General features: G+C 45.6%; 1 protein-coding gene across 2 annotated transcripts in view; it reads left to right on the top strand.

The window, feature by feature from the left end:
* The window catches only part of WWC2 (WW and C2 domain containing 2), a 202,167-nt gene that overhangs the window by 175,480 nt on the left and 7,065 nt on the right, over positions 1 to 19,622 (top strand). For both annotated transcript variants that reach the window (XM_058669952.1, XM_058669953.1), the window contains exon 21: positions 1,246 to 1,488. In XM_058669952.1, coding sequence (XP_058525935.1) covers positions 1,246 to 1,488 — 243 coding nt within the window. The remainder of the gene's footprint in view (positions 1 to 1,245; positions 1,489 to 19,622) is intronic.

Here is a 19,622-nt window from a genome sequence, read left to right as displayed (position 1 = left end):
AAGCCCAACATGTAAATCTTTAGTGAGAGTGCAGTACAGAAATGCACTAAGCAAGGGAGAGAGGGACACGAGTGGACAGCCCACGCAGGCTGTGAAGGATTAACAGATGGGCCTCTGCCATGCATGTGTCATGAGTACTGCCTTCATTCTAGGTCTTCAATCTAGAGTCTAGTCAAGTTGGATTCCCTCCTCTCTTCTACCGTCAGTACCAGTTCTTACTGGTGACCTCTTTGCAGTCCCATAGCCAGCAAGCTAGGTGAGCAGTGACCTCTCCATTCCCTTTAGCACAGGTGGTCTTACTCAGCCAAATTTGATCTCTCTTCCTCTAGGGGCTGACCCAGGCCTGCATGATCAGGCTTTTCCCCAACTCCCTGTAGTTCTGAAGGCACTGTCACTGCCACCTCATCCACTTCTCCAGTCAAGAGTGCTCAGGGTCAGTGATTGTGTCTTCTCTCCTAGCCTGCACTTGCGGACCCTCAGCAGCCATTTACTCAGACCTAGTCAACAAGTGGCAGTTGGGAAATGGGGCAGCCCAGCCATATGGACAGCAGTGGGGAGGCAGGAGCGGGTTTATCAGAGAAATACCCCCTGCATCATTTTAGGCCTCGGAGATCAGGAGTTCTTCCCACAGTGCAGCTCAGGGTAGCCTGATTATCTGAGAACCGCCTATGGGGGAAAAAAATGTGCTCATGATGAGAAATGTGCATTCCCCCATCTCAGGAGCATAACCGTTCCCACGGCCCCCACCTTCAGCATTCTGTCTTTAAGCACTGGCTCCACACAGCCGCCCAGCATGGGCCAGATTCCCATGCCCTCCTCGGACTAGCTCCTGACTCCCCACTGCTGCTGCCTGGGCCAATCCGACCCATTTCCCGATTAACACCTGTTGAATAGGCCTGAGTAAATGACTACTGAGTCTCTGTAGGTGTGGGGTAGGAGAGAGGACCACTGATGATCAGCCTGCCCCACCACATGTTCCCTCAGGAGACCCATGTTGAAACAGCCGCGATTTGCAGGTCTTTGGTGTCTGGCTTGCAGGGTACAGGAATGTACACACCTTGAGTGGGTGTGGCTGCCTCCATGCTTCCCACTCGCCTTTAATTGGCCAGAGTTGTTCCCTGGAGCAGTTAGGCCCATGTGTCTGTGTGTCCGGGCAAGCAGAAAGTGCAGTCCCATCATGGGGCCAACGAGCAAGGAGAACAGAACCTGAGAGTGGTGTTGATGTTGCGCTTGCTACCCCTGCAGACGGTGTGCCAGCCATCCCTCCGAAGGGCAGCCCAGGAGTGCCCCGTGCGAACCTCCCTAGACTTGGAACTGGACCTGCAGGCATCTCGCACCAGGCAGAGCCGCCTCAACGACGAGCTGCAGGCCTTGCGAGGCTTGCGGCAGAAGCTGGAGGAGCTGAAAGCTCAGGGAGAGACCGACCTGCCGCCAGGGGTGCTGGAGGATGAGAGGTTCCAGAAGCTCCTGAAACAGGCTGAGAAGCAGGTACAGACCTTGGCATTGCTGTCACCGCCAGGGCGAGGGTATCCGGCCACCACCTCGGTTGGGCTCACAGATGAAGGCAGGGTTCCCATCTGCTGGCTCATTTCCTAAGTGCCTGTAGCAGGCAGCACTGGGCTGAGCTAGAGTCAGGAACCGGGAGCTCAATCGAATTCTGATGTCTGGGTGTCAGCAAGCTAACCATTTGGGCCATCACCCACTATCTCCCAGGGTTTGCATTTGCAGGAAACTGGAACCTCAAATCCAGAGTCTGCAATGGGAAACATTTGTCTTAATTGGCATCTTAACCAGGAGGCCAGACACCCACCCCCATGATTCCACTTCAACTTCCTTAGATTCAAAGAGAATCTTATTTCTGACAGACTTCTTTCCCCCAATTTTTTGTGGTTTTGTAGTTTATGAAGCTATAGGGAAAATTTAAATAGTTTTATCAATCTAGTAGGCTATCATTGACCAATCCTGGATAGAATTTGGGAACATAGGTGAATTTCACAATTAAACTGATAACCAGTAATTTCTTTTTTTTTTTTTTAAGATTTATTCATTTTATTACAGCCAGATATACACAGAGGAGGAGAGAGAGAGAGGAAGATCTTCCGTCCGATGATTCACTCCCCAAGTGAGCTGCAACGGGCCAGTGTGCGCCAATCCGAAGCCGGGAACCTGGACCCGCTTCCAGGTCTCCCACGTGGGTGCAGGGTCCCAATGCATTGGGCCTTCCTCAACTGCTTTCCCAGGGCACAAGCAGGGAGCTGGATGGGAAGCAGGGCTACCGGGATTAGAACCGGCGACCATATGGGATCCTGGAGCGTGCAAGGTGAGGACTTTAACTACTATGCTATCGTGCTGGACCCCATGAAAGTTTCTTTAGAAATTACTGGTTATCGGGCCCAGCGGCATGGCCTAGCAGCTAAAGTCCTCGCCTTGAAAGCCCCGGGATCCCATATGGGCACTGGTTCTAATCCCGGCAGCTCCACTTCCCATCCAGCTCCCTGCTTGTGCCCTGGGAAAGCAGTCGAGGACGGCCCAAAGCCTTGGGATTCTGCACCCACATGGGAGACCTGGAAGAGCTCCTGACTTTGGATTGGCTCAACCCAGCTGTTGTGGTCACTTGGGGAGTGAACCATCGGATGGAAGATCTTCCTCTCTGTCTCTCCTCCTCTCTCTATATCCGCCTTTCCAATAAAAATAAATAAATCTTTTTTTAAAAAAAAAAAGAAAGAAACTTTTCAGCAGCAAAGCAAATCTGCGAGTGGGTGTTTGTCACGTGGGACACCAGCACCCCTCTCGGAGTGCCTGGATTTCAGTCCCATCTCTGCTCCCACATCCTGCCTCCTTACCAGTCTGCACCCTGGGAAGCAGCAGTGAAGGCTCAGTGATTGATTCCCTGCCACCCATGTGGGAAACACAGATTGCCATGGCCCTCTCTGCCCCTCCTACCCACCCCCACACTTCCGTATTGCTACATTTCAGATGAATTTGTAAGTAATAATAGATCAAACCTGTTGTCTGAGTGTTATATCCCACCTGATAGGACCTCAGTCTGTGTTAGGTCAGTGCAGTTGAATTGTAAGACTTGCGGTTGACACTCTGGTGAATACCAGGAGAATTAGACAATGCAGTGGTAGAGGAGATAACAAGATTCTCAAGACAGATTGCTCTTTGAGGAAATTAGGAGTGGGTCCATGGAGAAGGTACTGAACATGGCCTTGAAAGCAAGAAGTCAGGCCCGTATTGTAGTGGGTTAAGCCACCACCTGCAATGCCAGTATCCTGTATGGATACTGTTTGAGTCCTGGCAGTTCCGCCTGTTATCCAGTTCCCTGCTAATGCAACTGGGAAAGCGGCAGCAGGTGTCACCCAAGTGGAACACCCTGGCTTCCTCCTGGCCCAGCCCCAGCTGTTGTAGCTGTTTTGGGAGTGACTCAGTGGGTAGAAGATGTTTCTGTCTCTCTAGTTCTGCCTTTCAGATAAAATATTAAAAAAAATTAAAAAGCAGCAATGTTTTTGAAAATAATAATAAAGAAGAAGAATGTATGAGTCTAAAAAAGCAAGCAAATAGTAAGAACTTCATCCCCCAGGTGTGGCAAGACGCAGCAGGTATGCAGCACGGGGAGGGAGCCGTGGACAGGAGTCTTTACAGACTGCAGGGCTGTGTTCAAATCTGAAATAGAAACTCTGTATTAGTCATTCTTCTCATTCATGGGGGCTTCAATATTAACAGTAACTTCAAGGTCTTGGGAGGCTGCACCCAACTAAAGTCCTCACAGTCTGTTGACCCTTGCAACTCAAAGGCTTGCAGAGCTGCATTGGGACTTTCCAGCTGCAGCCAGCAGCGCAGCTAGGGATCTCTGGGCTTCTTGTTGTTCTCTCTAGTGTTATAATGTGAAACTACATCGTTCAATATCCATCATGACAAAAATGATTGGATTTTTTTTAAAGATTTATTTTTTTATTGGAAAGTCAGATATACAGAGAGGAGGAGAGACAGACAGTATCTGTTGATTCACTCCCCAAGCAGCCACAACAGCTGGAGCTGTGCCAATCTGAAGCCAGGAGCCCAGAGCCTCTTCCAGGTCCCCCACGCAGGTGCAGGGTCCCAAGGCTTTGGGTCGTCCTCTACTGCTTTCCCAGGCCACAAGCAGGAAGCTGGATGGGAAGTGGGGCTGCCAGGACATGAACCAGCGCCCATGTGGGATCCTGGCACATGCAAAGCGAAGATTTTAGCTGCTAGGCTACTGCACCAGCGCCAGGGTGTTTTTTTTTTTAATGTAATACAATGTCACAATGCCAGGCTTCATCCGTAGGTTACTTGTTGCTGCAGTTTCGTTTTGATTGTTGTGCAGTCTCCATGATATAGAGAGAAACTCAGTAAAGCAAAAAGCACTGAAAAAAACTTGTCTAAAAATATGACATCTGTTTTGAGACAGATGAACATTTTGATTCAAGGGAATAATAAAAGAGAACCAATGCTACAGATAAATAGAAGATCTAAAACACAATTGAGTATCTTCAAAAATGTGTCCCACAATTTGAACAAGTATCTACGAAAGTTTATAAAGCTAATGAAAAATGAGGGAAGGAGGGAACTAATAAAAAAAATAAGAGGAGCAGTTAGTGAAAAATGTGTCCACAGAGAAAAATATAAGTTCTAGACATTTTATCCAGACTTTCTCAGAGACTAGAAAAAGAACTCATTTTATGTGATAAATATTACTGAGATTAAAACTGGACAATGATATTGCCAAAGAAAAGAAGAAAATCAAAAGCCAGTTCCATTTATGAAATATAGTCACAAAAATCCTAACTAAAATATTAATAAATAGAATCTAGCAATAAATTTGAAAAAAAGAAAATTTTTGACCATATTGAATGATACGAAGAATTTTTAGAAATAGAAAAATCTGTTAGTATGTTTCATCGGGGCCCATGTTGAGGTGTGATAAGTAAAGTTGCTGCCTGCAGTGCCAGCATTCCCATAGGGTTGCCTGGGCCAGTCCTAGCTGCTCCACTCCCAGTCCAGCTCCCTGGTGGTGACCTGGGAAAGGCAGCAGCAGATGACCCAAATACTTGGGCACCTACCACCCACATGGAAGACCCAGATGAAGCTCCTGCCTCTTGGCTTCTGTCTGGCCCATCTCGGCTATTGCAGTCATCTTGGGAGTGAACCACAGGTGGAAGCTCTTTCTCTATGTCTTTCCCTCTATCTGTGTCTCAAACTTTAAGATAAAGTCAGGTACTAGGCACTCGGCCTTCTCTGTCCAGCATTGTCTTGGGAATTGTAAGCAGTGATGTGAGCTAAGACAAAGACTGGAAGCAGAAAGCCAGGGCAGAGGGACTAAAAATGATACAAAACAGCTGCATTTCTTTAGACTGAGAAATAACTGAACAAAATCGGTAATACAGCAGATTCAGAGAACATCAAGTAATAAATTTGACCCCAAAAAAATACAGTACAGTATAGTGAAACTTTTAAGACTTTATAAGGGAAAATGTACAAATACTTGTGTCTTTGGAGAAATGCACCATGTTTGTACACAGCAGGTATCAGCCCATGTTCCCTGTAAGGGTGAGGTACTGAATGTTTTAGGCCTTGGGGGCCCTATCAGCCCAGCTGTTAGTGCTGCACTCTACCCCGTTATCACCAAGGAAGCCTGGAGATGGAGACAAATGGCTGTGACTGTGTTTTAGTGAAACAGCTACGGACCATGCTTTGCTAACCCTTGGAATAGAGAAAGAATTAATACTGTTGAAATGATCATTTCCTCTTAAAATGTGCCATAGAGTCAGTATAACTCCAAGCCACATGCCTTCATGATTCTTTGTGGAAACTGAGACATTTAGAAAAATAAAGGGCAAAAGATAGCCACAATGCTTCTGGAGAAGACAGACAAGGAGGACTTGGCCTGCAGAAGTCTTCCCCAGGAGTTAGCATGAACCTGATTGAGAAACTGATCATGAATGAATGAGATAGCTAGTGCAGAAACAGGTATGCATAGCATTGCTGTGTGATGGAGATGGCCCCTCAGGCCATGGGTAAAGGGAGTGGTCGTTTCATATAGCTGGGAAGAAAGGTTATCTGTATGGCATTGGGTAAAATACAGATATATAATATATAGACATCAACTCCAGATACTCCAAAAATAAAAGTTAGAAATTCATAATAAGAAATAAATACAAGATGTATCTTTTCAGGCTTTAATTTTCATATCTCTTGCACCTATTCTGTGTCCTGCTAATTGGACTAGGATAAAATTATTGAGAGCCTTGACTGCCAATGTAATAGGGGCCACTGTAGGTGGCCCAAAAGTTGCTGTTTGGAAGGTGAACATGGGAATGATGTGCCATGTTTGACATGGTGAGAGCAAGAGGCTCTTTCCAAGTTCCCAGAGTTGGACATTTTCACAGAACAAAGTAAAAAGGCCTTGGCACACACAGGCAGGATATTGCATACTAATGGAAAAACAAGATTAAGGCATTCCTTCAAAAATAAGAGTTACCATAAATATACAGCTTTCATTACCACTTTTCCTTGTGGAACTCTGCTGAGATTTTTGCTATTGTTGATGGATGGTTTCATGCAGGTGTTATTTGGGTGACATTTATTCTCCTGTACTGAAGAAAAAGCTCTGAATTGCCCTTAACCACAACGAAAACGCAACAACCCAGGGAAAGCTCAGGGTAGACTTGGGCATGCCGCTCACACTGGGTGCATTTTTCCCAGGGAGCTGGCTTTCTAGCACTTCCATGGCAGGACTGTGGAGGAAGGGAAGGCTGCCTGAGAGCCCTTTAAAGAGTGTGTGCCTTTCCAGTTGCGTCAAGAATGCAAAGAATTGAGGACAAAGATCTTTCTATGGCCCAATACAAGCTGTGAACAGGTCTGTCCCCCATTTTGGAAAGTCATTAGAAGAATGACACTGTAGAATTCTCATTTGTGAAATAGGGCTTTTTTTTCTCACATAAATTAGTAGTTGCTAGATCACCAAGTGATGCGCGATTCTGGCCTCATAGTAAGCTTCTAACAGTGACTCATCAGCCTGACCTAAGATGCATTGATTATTTTACTTAGAAATTTAGTTATGTCTAAAATCTTTCTGATCTGTCTTATCAGATAAACTGGCACTGTTGGGTCCAAAATCAGTTTGTACACCAACATAATGAAGGGGCCGAAGAGCCCAAGGGGAAATGTCTTTGTTCTATTTAGCTAAGGGAGCTGAGTCCCCCTGGTGCAGAAGAGAAGCAAGGATGGAGATTGCCACCAGTAGTGTTGCCTGCTTGCTCCTCCAGGACCGGGCCTTGGAATCCATGCCAACTGCATCACCCAGCCTTTCAGAGAGGAGAACAAAGCACCTGTGTGTGTGTGTGTGTGTGTGTGTGTGTGTGTGTGTAAATACGTGCCAGGGAAGTTTATGGCACACTTAGGGAAGCCCACAGCAGGTGCCAGAGAAGGGACAGGAAGGCCGAGACTGATGGCACTGCCAAGAGGACCAGCAGACCTCGCAGAGAGCTGGTGACCATGAGAGCGATAGAGAGGTCAAGGAACGGGAGCTGGTGTTCACAAGTGGTAGAGGTGTCTGTATTTTCAGGTTCCCATGACAGTTCCAGCTTAACTGAACATCGAGACGATTGAATAACGAAGGGCCACTAAACGCTGAGGAAATGGTCTTAATTGCTCCTATGTAGCTCTGCCTGTACCATGACTGCTAGTCCCTAGATCATTACAGTTAACATCATAAAGAGATTCTCTTGACAGCTCAGCGCAGACTCCTTGACAGGAGAGTTGAAATTCAGACCCCAAACTCTATTTTTATTAGCAGTTCAGGGCTCATAGACTCCAGCTAGGCTGGTGATTCTCGGTGGAGAAGCCATTGGTACAGCTAGAGCGTCCTGCTCGGAGTCCAGATGAAACATGCGATTGTGACCACAAAGGCAGGAAACCCACGAGTGCCTGGAGCTCCACTGCTGACATTCCTTGCTGAAACTGCTCACTTCCCCTCGGCCCTGCCCTTTTCCTTTCACTCACCTCTCCTTCCTTTTCTCCAACAAACAGTTAAAAGCTAGTCTGCTTTATAAAACCCATACAAAACATATCTATCTGCACTTCTGTCGCTTTTTTCCATGCTTTCATACGACTTCATGTACTTCCTCATCAAATGGGAGTATTGGATTCGATGGCCAACAGGAGCCTTTCTTGTTGCAAAATCCTGTGGTCTGTGCAAGGTCACGTTTAATGTGCTTTTCATAGAAGTGAAGATGCCAAGATTTATGGAGGCACAAGTCTGTGTGGCCCAGAAGAGCCAGGCCTTCAGGGAACATGCAGCTCCTTACTAACGCTGAGATTAGGGGCAGTGTGACCCCAGAAGCTCTTCTCATGTGGAGCTGACTTCTCACCTCACTGTAGGAAACTGTCTTAACTGCATAGTTGATAAAGAGCAGAAATTAGACTTCAAATCCCAGACCCAGGGGAGCAGAGGGCCTTGATCCTGTGTCAGCCCACAGCCAAGGACCAGAGAGGGAGCGAACCCTCAGATGCAGATAGGAGCTGCCTCCCCATCTCCGGGGAGCCCTCAGGCCCTGCCTGTGCTGGTGGCATTTACATTTTCACCTCATATTCGGCAGGTCATTTACGCTACAGTGCACGGTAAACCCACTGCCCCTCCATCTTTGCTTCCTTCTAGCTAGTGGCAGTGAAGAAAAAGTTCACAAAACAAGGAGCATTTATATCACCTTCGATGACTTGGCCTCCAAGTACAGGTGGTTTGTATTTTTATTTTTACCCACCCTGTGGTTATATCGACTCATTGTGAATTGCATACCTTTCTCTCTCAGCACTGAAATTTGTAATAACCAGCTCTGTGAGAACAGACTTCCAATAGTGTGCCTGTCATTATGGCCGCACAAGTTTGTGAAAACCCCTGTCCTGCCTCTCCTGCTTCCTTTTCAGTTCCATATACACTTGTTCAAGGGCACACAGGCACGCTTGTGCCTGAGCAGGAAAATGCACACATGACACACACACACACATACACATACTTGCACACCTGTGCCTGCACAGGCAAACACACACACATACATATATAAAGACACAACAGTGCCCACACAGGCAAACACATATACAGGCACACCTGTACCCACACAGGCAAACACACACACACACACACACACACACACACACACACACACACGTATACACATTCCCTCACATGTGGCCCTTTCATTTTCACCATTCCCCTGCAGTTTTGGGGATTTATGAAGTTTTCAGCAAGGTGATCGTGAAGTGCCTAATGATGAGCCAAGTGCCCGCCAATTGCCATAAAAAATATGACTGCTAGTAAAGCAGTGAGTCTAAACCTGCAGCAGAGCTTACATCAGCCTCTCTTGTCCAGGAAAGCTATTGGAGCTCAGGGTCACACTGCATAGCCTTCATGCTCTGTGGTTAAAAGTCTTCTTTGTAGCTCAGAATAAAAGCCAAGTCTTGGTTCGCATCCTCATATGTTGTACAGCCCCCCTAGGAACAGAGTGAGAGGCTTCGGACTATAAATTAACACTAGCTTGTATTCCTTCTTTTAGGCTTTGTTTGAAGGAAAAAAAAAAGGATAGTATTTATTCAAAAGGTAAATTGGCAGAGAGAGGGACGAGATGGAGGTGTGCCTAAAATCTGTGTTCGCAATGGCCACAGCGGCCATGGCCGCCATCCAGGTCTGCCACCCAGGCAGCAAGAGCCCAAGCCCTGAGGTCACCTGCTACTGCCTTCCCTGGCTCAGGAGTGGAACCCCTGGGGCTCAAACCTGATGTAACAGGTGACAGCTCCACGGCTGTGCCACAACACCAGCCCGCATTAAAGCTTCTTCACACAACAGTAAGGAAACCACGTGGCCTTGCTGCATGCAGCTCACACAGCCCTCATGGAAACCAAGTGACAGTCACAGACTCAGGAGTCTAGGCCTAAGAAGTAGCTTCTGGTCCTAGTGAACCAGTGGTCACTTACTCCCCTGCTCCACTTCCTACCCAGCACGTTGCTAATGCACCTGGGAAAGCGGTGGAGGATGGCCCATGTGCCCAGGCCCCTGCCACCCGAGTGGGAGACCTGGAAGGACCTCCTGGCTCCTGGCTTTGGACCAGTCCGGCTCCAGCCATTGCAGCTGTGTGGGAGGTGAACTAGTGGATGGAAGATCGCTCCCTTTCCCTCTCTCCTTCTCTTTTAAGTAAATAAATAAAAATCTTTTACAAATAAATACTATATCAAAATTCTCAATATACCTCAATCAACAATATAAATGTCACTGATTACCATGACATTATGCACTGAGATTTAGCTACCTGCCAAGTGGGTTACTGTTAACAGCTGTTAAAATTCTGTCATGTGCTTGTCACTCAGGTTTTGTCACTTAGATACAGAAATCTGTTCTTACTCACCAGGGAAAGAAGGAACATCTTCATGTGCTCAGTGGTCAGTCTTATTTTGTGCGAAAGAGTGCCAAGTTTCAAAGGAATTTTTGTAGTCCCCCAAGAGCACAGGTGTTTGTGGTTAGCTTGGGGACCCTGTCATAGTTGTGTTCACTATGGGAAGGGGGTGACCCCCTCTCATCCACAGGGAAAGTGACAGAATCCCGGAGCCTGGTGGGCTTCTGGCTGATGAAGTGCAATTCTGGATAGGTCCATTTCTTCCCTACATGTAATCCGGCGGTTGTGCCCCTCCTCTCCATTTTCCTCATCTGTCTGTCCATTTCAGGTCAGTCAGTAAGTGCATGTTTGAATTTTTATCAGCTTTTAATGGTGCTTTACCAATAATTTGAATAGCAGCAATATTTTAATATAGTTACTAATTGAGTAATTTGATGTGCCGCAGCATGGTAGAAATAATTTCTCTGTATATGAACCAGCAGTTCCTTTCCTGAAACCTAAATAATAGCCACTCATTACTGACTGAAGATGATACTTGATTAAATTATATGAGAGTGAAGTAGAGCTTCTGTCCCCCTTGGACTTGAATCACATAAATTCAGAAACCCCAAATGGCAGCTAAACCTATACCATCAGTTACAAAATAAACACGAGAGAATTGTTACTTAAAAATACAGGCAGCATGTGCACACAGAATTTTTCAGAAGAGAGAACAGCAGTTTAAAAACAAACCAGAGATGAATCTTCTGTGGTGGAATAAAACCAGAATTCAGTGCAGTAGATGATTATTAGCCAAGTGCACGGGAAAGTACAAGTCCGCAGAGTGACAGTCAGCTTTCTGTATACAGCATGAATGCACCTGAGTTCTAGAAGTATGTCCCATGTTTCCTGCAAGGGCCACAGCACTTTTTATCAGCTAATTTTAGGTGAGTTTAATATACTTTTACTTTGAGAATATTCTAAGATTTAAAAAATAAAGTAGCACATGCTAACTGTAGCAAATCCAAGTAACACAAAACTAGATCAAATAAAAACTAGAAGCCCCCTTTGCGTCTCAGCCTCTGGGGTGACAGCTGTTGACACCCGGTATGTGTCCCTCCAGCTGTTTTCATACTTTGCAGATGTGTGTATTAGTGTTGTTTAGAAGTTACTGAAAAATGTGGTGATAAAGACAGAGATTAAAAATTGCTCTTTTTTCCCTCTTACTTAATTCTACTAGTATATATTGAACAGCTTTCCATGTTAGAAAAACTAACAACAGTTGGGCTGGCGTGATGGCTCAGTGGCTACATTCTCACCTTGTGTGTGCCAGGATCGCATGTGAGCTCTGATTCATGCCCCAGCTGCTCCACTTACAATCCAATTCCCTGCTTGTGGCCTGGAAAAGCAGCAGAGGATGGCCCAAAGCTTGGGACCCTGAACCTGCGTGGTAAACCCAGAAGAAGTTCCTGGCTGCTGGTTTTGGATCAGCTCAGTTCTGGCTATTGCGGCCACTTGGGGAGTGAACCAGAGGACAGAAGATCTGTCTCTGCTCTCTGTAAATCTGACTTTCCAATAAGAAATCTTTAAAGAAGTCTTTAAAAAAACCTAGCAAGTTCCCAGCCTCTGAGTGTACGCAGTGTGGGAAGGAGGGTTTCTGTGCACACTGTAGTACCTTTTTGGATACAGTCCTGTTTGCAGAGCACCTGTCCTGAGGAGAACTGCTGGGGCTATCAGCATGGCTGCGAACCAGAATCAAAGGCCCTGTCCTTGTTGTGCCTTTTAAGTCTTAAGACCTTGTTCTTTACCCTCCTGGCCTTGAAGGTGTCTGAGTCAGTGATGTGTACAGGGAGACAAAGTCCTTAATTTTAACCTTTTGTTAGCACCAGCATTTAAGTTATCACAGAAGCTGCTGACGTTTCGAGTGTGGCTGGATCCCACTGATGGGATTGTCTGCAGTTAGGTGCAGGCCACAGGCTACCACCCCACATGGAGCTGCTTTTCCTTCCATCTCTACATGCCAGCTACCCAGCTTGGGCCTGAATTCATCTCTCTCCCAAGACTTTGCCCCGCAGATGCAAAAAGCAGCGGATGGATGTCAATATTTTAGGTTTTCCTAACTACTTCCTTTGCAACTCCTGCTGCCACACCTGGTTCCTCTGATCAGCAGTGTCATCCCAGTGTTCTGTTACAGTAATATACTCCTCTCCACCCCACCCTCCGCCCCCGGGGACTACAGGGACAGAAGCTGACCTGTGCTGGAGGAGGCAAGTTGCTGAACTCCTGCCGCCCACGCCCACGAGGGAGACTTTGCCCAGCCCTCGCCACAGGCTGTTGGAGAGTAAGCCAGTGATCAGAACTTCTGTCTCTGTATCCTTCCCATTCTTCTCTCTTCCGCTTTCCCTCCTTTCCTCACCCTCATGAGTTTTATTTTATTATTGGTTATTTGCAATATTTTCTATTTGTGCCCAATTAATAACTGATAAACAGTCAATTCTCCAAAATGACATAACAAACCTTGATAGGAATGTGCCTAACAACACCAGTGTATTTGAGGCACAAAGTGAAAACATGCAATGAGAATGGGCTGATCTGCTGTTGCAGGTGCTGTTACAGCACGCCTCTGTCAGAAGCAGGCAGATCCTGCTGACAGAAAATCAGTAGACATAGTTACATTGATATCACCCTCGCTCACTTGGGCATAAATGGCATTCACAGACTGTTTTATCCGACAACAGCGGATTAAACTCACCAAGACAGATCACATTTTGGGTCCTGAAACATATTAACAAATGTAAAGAAATATAGAAATCCTACAGGGTCTGCTTTCAGGCCACAGTGACTTTAAATTTGAAATCAGTAGCAGAATTACAGCTGGAAAATTCAAAAATGTTTGAAGAATAAGCAGCATGCTTGTTTTGAATCAAAGAAGAAATCTCGGGCCCAGAGCCATGGCCTAGTGGCTAAAGTCCTTGCCTTGAACATTCCAGGATCCCATATAGGTGCTGGTTCTAATCCCGGTAGCCCCACTTCCCATCCATCTCCCTGCTTGTGGCCTGGGAGAGCAGTTGAAGATGGTCCAAAGCCTTGGATTCCTGCACCCGTGTGGGAGACCTAGAAGAGGAAGTTCCTGGCTCCTGGCTTCAGATGGGCGCAGCACCAGCCATTGTGGCTCACTTGGGGAGTGAATCACCAGAGGATCTTCCTCTCTGTCTCTCCTCCTCTCTGTATATCTGACTTTGCAATAAAAATAAATAAATCTTAAAAAAAAGAGAGAGAGAAAAGAAATCTCCAGAGAAGTGCCAGCATTGTAGTGCAGTGGGGAAAGCCACTGCCTGGAATGCCTGCATCCCATATGAGCAGCGTTCAAGTCCTGACTGCTCTGCTTCTGATCCAGCTCCCTGTTAATGTGCCTAGGAATGCAGTGACCCAAATGCTTAGGCCCCCATTGCCCATGTAAGAGACCTGGATTGTGTTCCAGGCGCCTGGCTTCAGCCCTTCCCAGCTGCAGCTGTTCTGGCCCTTCAGGGAGCCAGCGGGTAGATCTCTTTCTCTAACTCTGCCTTCCAAATAAACAAATCTCTTTTTAAATAAAAATCATTTACTTTTATTGGAAAGGCAGATTTACAGAGAGAAAGAGAAAAAGAAAGATCTTTACTCCCTAAGTGGCCACAATGGCCAGAACTGAGCTGTTCCAAAACCAAGAGCCAGGAGCTTCTTCCGGATCTCCTGTGCTAGGTGCAGGGTCCTAAGGCTTTGGGCCATTCTCTACTGCTTCCCCAGGCCACAAACAGGGAGCTGTATGGGAAGTGTTACAACTGGGACACAAACCAGTACTATGCATAGGATCCGAGTGTGTGCAAGGCAAGGATTTAGCCACTGAGCCATTGTACCAGACCCTAAAAAGTAAATCTTTAAAAAATAAGAATGACAATGATTTCTTAAGAGAAATTACAAGGTATTTGGATCTAAATGAAAATGAAGCTTGACAAAGTTTATAGAATACAACAAAAGCAATGTTTAAGAGAACATATTCTCTGACAGGACACTGACCCTACGAATAAATGCAGGAAGCATGGAGGTAAACAACCCAGAAGAGGCTTTGGAATGTGACCCACTGGCATACACTTGGCTCGGGTTGGGGCAGAGCAGGCTGAGTCAGTTCACATCATCCAAGGGCAAGCCCAAGCGCTGAAGCTGTGTGGGGGCCTGGCCGGGTTTGGTCGCGATAAAAAAAAAAAAAAAAAAAAAAAAAAAAACAGTACAAAACACAAAATGCCAAGGTGAAATGGCCTGTGCCAGTAGGGAATGCAACACCCGACCAGCACACCTCCCACTGGTTTAGGTGAGGGATGAGAGTGTGATGGGCAGAGCCGGGGAGAGCTGCAATACTCATTGGTTCCAATGGAGGTTAGGGCTCAGAATAGAACCAACCCAGGGGGTAAAACCACCAGCTGATCGGAGTGATGGACTGTGGGGGGCACTGTGCTTACTAGTAGTGCATGTAGGAGCCTGGACTGGGAATGCCTCAAAGTTTTTTTAGGGGATTCCCCTGAACAAAATGGAGGAATCAAAGCATTAACCAAGAAAAGATGGAAAATGGAGTAGATCAATCAACCACCTCAGCTATATGCTTCCAGCGGAAAACTGGACAAGGGGAAACTCTAAGATGGACTATGTCAATCAGTGGACTCTGCACCAGCCTCATCATACCTGGACTGTTGCTGATGGTATGTTGGAGCTTCTAATTGATAGAGGTGACGCTCTGCTGGCTCTGCCTTCAAACCTGAGAGGGCCTCCCTAAGAGGCCGTTGAACTTGAACTGGACAAGTGGGATGCTGGACTCTATATGGTGTGAGCTTTTAATTAGGGAATCTCAACGGAACTTGAGCTGTGGTTATGCATCAAGGTGAAGGAATTCACCATGGGGGAAGGGTTTGGGGTGAAGGGGGTGGGGGGAATCCCAGTACCTATGAAATAGTGTCATATAATACAATGTAATTAATGAATAAACGAATATATATATATATAAAAAAAGAGAACATATTATTAGAAAAGAGGAAGACTTAAAATCAGTAATCTAAGCCTCCACCTTGGGATAGTAGAGAAAGAACAATGCAGAATAAACATAAAAAAGAAAACACACACACACACAAACAAACCAGAGCAGAAACTAATGAGTTTGAAAGCAGAAAGTAGAGGAAATGAAGTAAAAGCTAGTGTTTTCTGAAGACATAGAAAATTAATAAACTGTTAGCCAGGCTAAGAACAAAAAGATAAGGTAGAAATTAAATTTCTGTTATCAGAAATTAAAAGGGTACTGTGGCGGGCACTGTGCTTACTAGTAGTGCATGTAGGAGCCTGGACTGGGAACGCCTCAAAGTTTCTTTGGGGATTCCCCTGAACAAAATGGAGGAATCAAAACATTAGCCAAGAAAAGACAGAAGATGGAGTAGATCAATCAACCACCTCAGCTATATGTTTGCAGCGGAAAACTGGACAAGGGGAAACTCTAAGATAGACTATGTCAATCAGTGGACTCTGCACCAGCCTCATCATACCTGGACTGTTGCTGATGGTATGTTGGAGCTTCTAATTGATCGAGGTGACGCTCTGCTGGCTCTGCCTTCAAACCTGAGAGGGCCTCCCTAAGAGGCCGTTGAACTTGACTGGACAAGTGGGATTCTGGACTCTATATGGTGTGAGCTTTTAATTAGGGAATCCCAACGGAACCTGAGCTGTGGTTATGCATCAAGGTGAAGGAATTCACCATGGGGGAAGGGTTTGGGGTGAAGGGGGGAGAATCCCAGTACCTATGAAATAGTGTCATGTAATACAATGTAATTAATGAATAAATGAGTAGAAAAAAAGAAATGAAAAGGGAGACATCAGCACTGATCCCACAGACAATAAAAGGATAATAAAATACAGTATGGATAACTGTTCCCATAGATTTGATAACCTCAGTGACTGATCCCTTGAAAGATAACACCTGCCAACATTCGTGCAAGGGAATCAGACACTGTGTGAGGTTCTTTAAGTTGCACATATGAGTAAGGGCCTAGGATGCTTGTCCTTCTGTTCCTGGCTCATTTCACTTCACTTTGTCAAAATGAACAAAAGCTCATTCTTTTTTATTGTCTAAACATATTCCATTGTGTACCTGTGCCATTTTTCTTTATCCATTCATAGACTGATTACCATTTGATGCCATAGCCAGAGTGTGGTAAATAGTACGGCAACCAACATGGAAGTGAAGTGTTTCTTCAAGATGACTGAGTAATTTCTGCTGTCTGTCCATTCAGTGGAGGGATTGCAGGACTGCACAGCAGCTCTATTCTTATTGTTCTGAGACCCCTCCCCATGCTGACATCTATACTGGCTGTACTGATTCACATTTCCACCAACAATGTGCAAGAGATTTCCTTGCTGCACATCCTTGACAGCATTTGCTACTTTTATCTTTTGTATAAGAACCTTTCAAAGTGGGATAAGTAATATATAATCGTACTTTTGATTCACATCTCCATCATAGTTAGAAACGTTGAACCTTTTTTGTTTTATGTATTTGCTGGCCACTGACATGTTTTCTTTTAAGAAATGTCTACTCAGGCCTTTGGCCCATTTTAAAATTGGGTTATTTGGGTTCCTTGTGAATTGTAGATATTAGCCCTGTATCACATGTAGAGTTTGAAGATGTTTTCTACCCATACTGCAGGCTATCTCTCAACTCTGTTGATTTCCATTGCTGTAGAAAAGCTCTTAGTTTAGTGTAAACTCATTTGTCAATTTTTAGTCTTGTTTTTTTAAGATTCATTTTATTTGTATTTGAAACGCTGAGTTACAGAGAGAAGGAGAAACAAAGAGAAAGAGATCTTCTATCTGCTGATTCACTCCCCAAATGGCCACAGTGACTAGAACTGGACCAATCCAAGCACGGGAGCTTCTTCCAGGTCTATCCCTTGGGTACAGGGAAGGACTTGGGCCATCGTCTGCTGCTTTCCCAGGCTGTAAGCAGGGAGCTGGACTGGAAGTGGAGCAGCTGGGATATGTACCACTGTCTATATGAAAAGCTGGTGCCACAGGCAGAATTTTATTCTTCTCTGCCATGGGACAGGCCGAGTTTTTGCTGTTGTTGCCTGTGTTTTTGATGTCATATCCAAAAGTCAGCCCTAGCCAATGTCCTGAAGTAGTTCCCTTATTTTTTTACCTAGTAGTTCCATGGTGTCAAGGCTTGCATTGAAGTCTTGAATCCATTTTGAGTTGATTTTTGTGTGAGATGAGAGACATGAGTTGAGAATAGAGCAGGGGTTACCGGGGCTGCAGAAAGTAGAGGGGAGGTGGAAGGGAAGAGTTTGGTCAACAGGTACACATGTAACAGTCAATCAGAGCTGAGACCTCGGGGTCTCCCAAACAGGTGCAGGGTCCCAAGGCATTGGGCCATGCTCGACCATTTTCCTAGGCCACAAACAGGGAACTGGAAGGTAAGTTGAGCAGCCGGGACATGAACCGGTGCCCACACAGGATCCTGGCACATGCAAGGTCAGGACCACAGCCACTAGGCCACCATGCCAGACCCTAAATAAATCTTTAAAGGAAGTAACCATCTCAAATAGAAAATAGGCCTAAAATTCACTGGTTAGTTCCATGAGGCTTATTGGGAGAAACCATGGCCGTTCTCTCCGGGCTGTTCTGGAGGACAGAGGCAAAGGGAATACATTCTCTCTCCCTCTGTGAGGCCAGGATCACCCTAATAGCCACACCACGCAAATATAGTGCGTACAACACTGTGGACCAACATAGATACAAATATTAGCAAGTCTAATCCTACAATATATAAAAAGAATTCTACACAATGCCAGTGGAGATCTGTCCCGGGAATGCAAAGCTAGTTCAGCATTTTAACGAATTAATGTAATTCATCCCATGAATGACCTTAAAAAATTATAATGATCATATCAATAGATGCAGAAAAAAAATCAGCACTTTTTTGTGATTAAAGACTCTCAGTGGGGCCCAATGCAGTAGCCTAGCAGCTAAGTCCTCATCATGAACGTTCCAGGATCCCCGTATGAGAACACTTCGTGTTCCAGCAACCCTGCTTCCCATCCAGCTCCCTGCTTGTGGCCTGGGAAAGCAGTCGAAGATGGCCCAAAGTCTTGGGACCCTGCACCTAGCACAGGAGACTAGGAAGAAGCTCCTGGCTTCTGGCTTCAGATCGGCGCAGCTCCAGCCGTTGTGGCCATTTGGGGAGTGAATCATCGGATGGAAAGTCTTCCTGACTCTGTCTCTCCTCCTTTCTGTATATCTGACTTGCAATAAAAATAAATAAGTTTAGAAAGAAAAGAAAAACTCTCCGTGAACTAGGACCAGAGAGGGCATTACCAGCTGCAGGACTCCACGGCTAACTTCGCAGTCAGGGCCGAGAAACTAGAGGCCTTCCCAGCAAGATCAGGAGCAGGGCAAGCACGCACCCCCATCGGTCCCTCTCTAGAACATGTCAGGAGTCTGGCTGGTGCAGCCACACGACAGACAAAGGGTGTGCAGTGGATGCAGGAAGTTAAGATTATCTTGGCAGATATGACTGTTGGTGAAGAAAATCTAAAAGAATTTTAAAATTTCTTGAAACTTGTAAGTAATTATGGCCAAGGTGTGGGTTATATGGTTAATATACAAAAGTCATGTTTTCCCATTTAATGGGAATGCATCACTGGGATTTGGAATGAAAAGTAATAGAGCCTGATGTAAACTGTGGACTTTGTGATATGTTCCTTGACTGAAACAGAGGGTTGCGGTGAGAGAAACTGCCCGTGTTTGGGGCAGAGCGTATATGGGGCTTGTCATTTGCTGTTCCATTTTGCTATAAACCCAAACTGCTCTTAAAAAAATAAAAAAGGATAATGTCATTAAAAAGTGTTACAGTGAGAAAGTGAACCAGCAGCTACATAGATTGTGTGCTCTCTCTCTCTCTCTAACTCTTTCAAATAAATAAATCAATCTTTAAAGGGAAAGAACACTCTGTTCTACTCTATCCATACAAAGGACAAATGGGACAAAGTTCCTTCCCTGGCAGAAGCAAGTGTGCCCACTGCCCTCAGGAGCGGTGCCGACCTGCAGCCTGAGCAGTGTCTGAATTCAGGAATGTTCTCGCTCCATCTGCTTCCAGTTACATGGATTTGTTCTGTTTCTTAGTGCTTTGAGCTCCACATTCATGTGTGCCGTATTTTGGTTGCTAAG

Source organism: Ochotona princeps, chromosome 11 (assembly GCF_030435755.1).
Source record: "Ochotona princeps isolate mOchPri1 chromosome 11, mOchPri1.hap1, whole genome shotgun sequence".
In the NCBI taxonomy this organism is placed as follows: domain Eukaryota; kingdom Metazoa; phylum Chordata; class Mammalia; order Lagomorpha; family Ochotonidae; genus Ochotona; species Ochotona princeps.
Note: the sequence above shows the minus strand (reverse complement) of the source record. Positions and strands in the feature narration are given on the sequence as shown.